At 45.6% G+C, this 3,602-nt stretch overlaps 1 protein-coding gene across 2 annotated transcripts in view; it reads left to right on the top strand.

Annotated features, from left to right (window-relative positions):
• Positions 1–1,295: 1,295 nt before the first annotated feature.
• Positions 1,296–3,602, top strand: part of REL (REL proto-oncogene, NF-kB subunit) — a 33,783-nt gene continuing 31,476 nt past the window's right edge. For both annotated transcript variants that reach the window (XM_011363921.2, XM_011363920.2), the window contains exon 1: positions 1,296–1,545. In XM_011363921.2, the coding sequence (XP_011362223.1) occupies positions 1,536–1,545 (10 nt within the window). In that variant the 5' untranslated portion in view covers positions 1,296–1,535. The remainder of the gene's footprint in view (positions 1,546–3,602) is intronic.

Raw genomic sequence — 3,602 nt, 5'->3', positions numbered from 1 at the left:
TAAAATCCATCCTTCTTACCATGTGAGATTTGTCTTCGCAATCTCTTTCATACATCACAGTTTGGTTTAATACTTCTTCAATAGTTTCATTCTTTTCTACTTTTCTACATTTTTGGAAAAGATATTTTGGGGTTGATAGGAGATTTTAGGGTCCTCTAGTTTCTGCACTTGCATGGCAGGCTGATATCCCCCCACTTTATTTTAGACAGCAAGGGACAGTGTAAAGAGCATGGAACTTTGGAGTCAGACAACCCTCGGTGTAAACTGCTTTTCTTTTTACCAGCATTATGAATTATGAACTTATCTTCTCTGAAGTATTACTTAATTTCTCTGAACCATGATTATCTCATCTACAAAATGATAATATGTCATATATGAAGTAAAATGACAAATATGAGGTTCTTAGCTCATGAAGTAAACAAAGTTATACTAGATTCCTTTAACACACTAAACTTTCGTTCCATTCCCCCTTTCCTCGTGGGTATCTCTGTCAAACCCCACGAGTGTCCACCCCACTAATCTTGAGCACACTGCATTAATGAGGCAACGAACTCGCAGTGTGGACCTTAAGAGTTTAAAAAGTTTTAGTAGGTAAAGTACGTAAAGTTAACTGAGCCCTCGCAATTTAAGCATAGAGAGGGAAAATCACACTGCGGGGGTCCCCTATGCAAATATATGAATTAAACAGGAATACTGGCGACAGCCGCTTCAGCACTTCCCCTCCAGGAGCACCGCGATGGTCGCGGGGCGCCGCCCGCCGGCGCGGGGGCGGAGATTTGCATGTGCGAAATCGGGAAGAGGGGGAACCACCCATCGAAAACCCCAGGTCTTAGCCCCCCCATCCGGGGAGGGCCGGCGTCACTTTGCCGCCCGGCCCGCCCCCAAGTACTCCCGAGCGGCCGACCCTCTCGACGTCACCGCACCCTCCTACCCGCTTCTGAACTTTAAACCACGCGCCGAAGAACAACCTGGAGGAGGGGGATTTCTCAGGAGCCCGAGGCTTTTGCACGCTGGGGACCGTCATCTCCCGGCTCCCGTGTTCCCTGCGCTCCCGAAGATCCTGCGCTCCAGCCCCGCGGACCGGCCCCGAGCCCTTCGCAGCGACGGGGGCGTTCGCGGGGGCGGGTCACGGGCGCGGGCCACGGGCGCGGAGTGCGCGCCCGCCCGAGCACGCCCCGCCCCCCGCTCCCGGAGGAGGCGGAGGGGTGCAGCGACGTCAGCCGCGGGAAATCCCCCTCCCTCCGGGCGCCGGTGTCCGCGTCCAGCAGGCGCTCGGCTCTCGCTGCGCTCCGCCCCCTGCTCCTGGCTCCCGTACCCTGGACGGGCAACGCCGGGTAATCCGAAGCGCGAGAATTAAGGGGGTGGGAAGGTGTGAGCCACAAACCAGAGGAGGGCGGGAAGGAGGAGGAGGCCCCGGGGGTGGTCTGGGGGACAGGGGGTCCCGCTGGCAGAGGACCGACGGGCGGGCTGACTGACGGCGGCGGCCTCCGGTCCGGACGCGCGGAGCCGAGCGGGGCGGCGCGGCGAGCAGAGCCATGGCCTCCGGTGAGTGATCCTGGCGCCGCGGGCCGGGCCCGGCCGGGGGGAGCAAGGGCGGAGCTCGTCGGGGGTCTCGCTGCTCAGTTTCGGGGGCTCAATTTTGATTGGGGGGCAGTCTGTCTTTAAAGTCTCCTCATCTGGCAGATTGTCAAACTCTGAATCAGTAATCTGGTTCAGGGTTTGCGTGCAAAATCAAAGTCACGCTCTGTAATTTGATGCTGTTATAATAGCCGGAACCTTAGAAATTCCCAACGACTTGGTTTTAGGATTAGGGAAGTAATAAGAATCTAAATGAAGGAGGTCGAAGAGTTCTCGTATTTCAAAGTTGATTTATATCGAAATGGTGGTTTTATTGTTTTAGATGGTTTTATGTTTTAGATCAGGAATGAGGAACCTTCAGACCTCAAAAGAGCTCTGCGTTTTTTAGTTGAATTTCATCAAGTGCCAAGAGGTGATCGTGGTACAAAATGTGTGACTTTAAAAGTCACCTACTGGTCTTTTAATAGATCTTAAGTGGAAATGTTGCTTCAACAAAATGGGTAATTTTTACAGTACAGTCGGTACGTTCTCGTTTAGGGAGCAAAAATCGAGTGTTTTTGTTTTTTTCTTTTCCCTCCTCGTTGGAAAGAAGGGGAAAAGAGGAGTTTTAGAATATCCGTGCTTTAAAATATGGATACTAATGAAAACAGCTTCCAATCGCTTGATGTAAATATTTATTTTCAGTTAATGCGTGAATCTCTTGCTTTGGGAGTAAACGAGTTTACCAAATAACTTAGAGGGCTAGAGTGGGTGGAGTCTCATATATACAGCCATGGGTTAGGTCAGCCTATAACCAAAGAGAAATAAAGTACTGAGTTCGAGTTGGACCTTTATGGGATTCTGGCAAGGTTATTCATAGGTAGAGATGCTTACAAATTACTCCTTAACGCTGTGCTAGGAACCTGAAGAGGGGGGCTTGTTTACGCTTGACCCGCATCCTCCCAACTCTCTGGTACTGTGACCCTCTGTAGAAGGTTGATGTCTAGCAGAGAAGAGGAAGTAGAAAGCTTAGAGGACTTTTTAAAGAGGTTGAGCAGAACAATGCCACAGCTACTGCTTGCTGTAGGCTGAAAAGGAAATTGGGGTGGTTCACATGACATTTGATTTCAGTTTGTCTGTGGTTTTTATGTGCAAATACAAATGGAGTTTAAAATATTACAACTTTCTCTTTACCCACTTCATTGACCCCCAAACTTTCAGATAATCTTTTAAATTCACAAATTCAAAGCACGTTTAGATTAAAACTGCAAAAATGACTTGAAATATTTGGTTAATTTGTTGGTTATCAGAAAGAGATTTTGTGAAAGTAGTAAAGAATGGCGAGCATTATAAGAAAAAAATGGTCAGCCTGCTGGCAGTTTAACCAAATTTTATTAATATATGGCATGAATGTAATACTTCTGATTCTTTCAAAAGAGAGAAAAGAATTGACCATTTATATAGAGATTGTAAGACCTACATCATTTAAAAATGTGACACAATTTAAACTTGTTTAGTGACACTGTATTTTGTGCTGTAGTGAGGACTGATTTTCTGAATTGAAGGGGAAGAAGTTTTAAGGAATGGAAACTTGTAGAATAATCATAAAAAGTTATTTAAATTGTAATTCAGTTGTTTGAAAACTAAGCACATTTTTAAAAAGGAATCTCGGTGTACTTAATCGCTTGTAAAAACCTTAGAGAAAACGAATCACTAAATTATAAATTCCCACCCTGTTTTGAAACAGTAATTTAACCAAGTCACAGAAAAAAGAAATGTGCTAAATTAGTTTATCATCGTCTGGTTTAGGTTCTTTTGTAGTAAGGTAGTATTAAAACCTCAAAAAGTATTTTTATTGATTACCAAGCTCTTAAGACCATTTCTTCATTTCTCCCCGGATGTCATATGTAAATAGGTATGTGTAGTTGAATATGTGATCTGTATAACGTAAAAAGTAACCTCACAATCTCATAAACAAATTACATAAGTACCATGAGTAACCGAGACTTTGAGATATATATGTGTGTGTATATATGTGTGTGTGT

This window comes from Pteropus vampyrus, unplaced genomic scaffold (genome assembly GCF_000151845.1).
Source record: "Pteropus vampyrus isolate Shadow unplaced genomic scaffold, Pvam_2.0 Scaffold91, whole genome shotgun sequence".
Classification (NCBI taxonomy): Eukaryota; Metazoa; Chordata; class Mammalia; order Chiroptera; family Pteropodidae; genus Pteropus; species Pteropus vampyrus.
The sequence above is the reverse complement of the archived record's forward strand: the minus strand, read 5'-3'. Positions and strand labels throughout refer to the sequence as shown.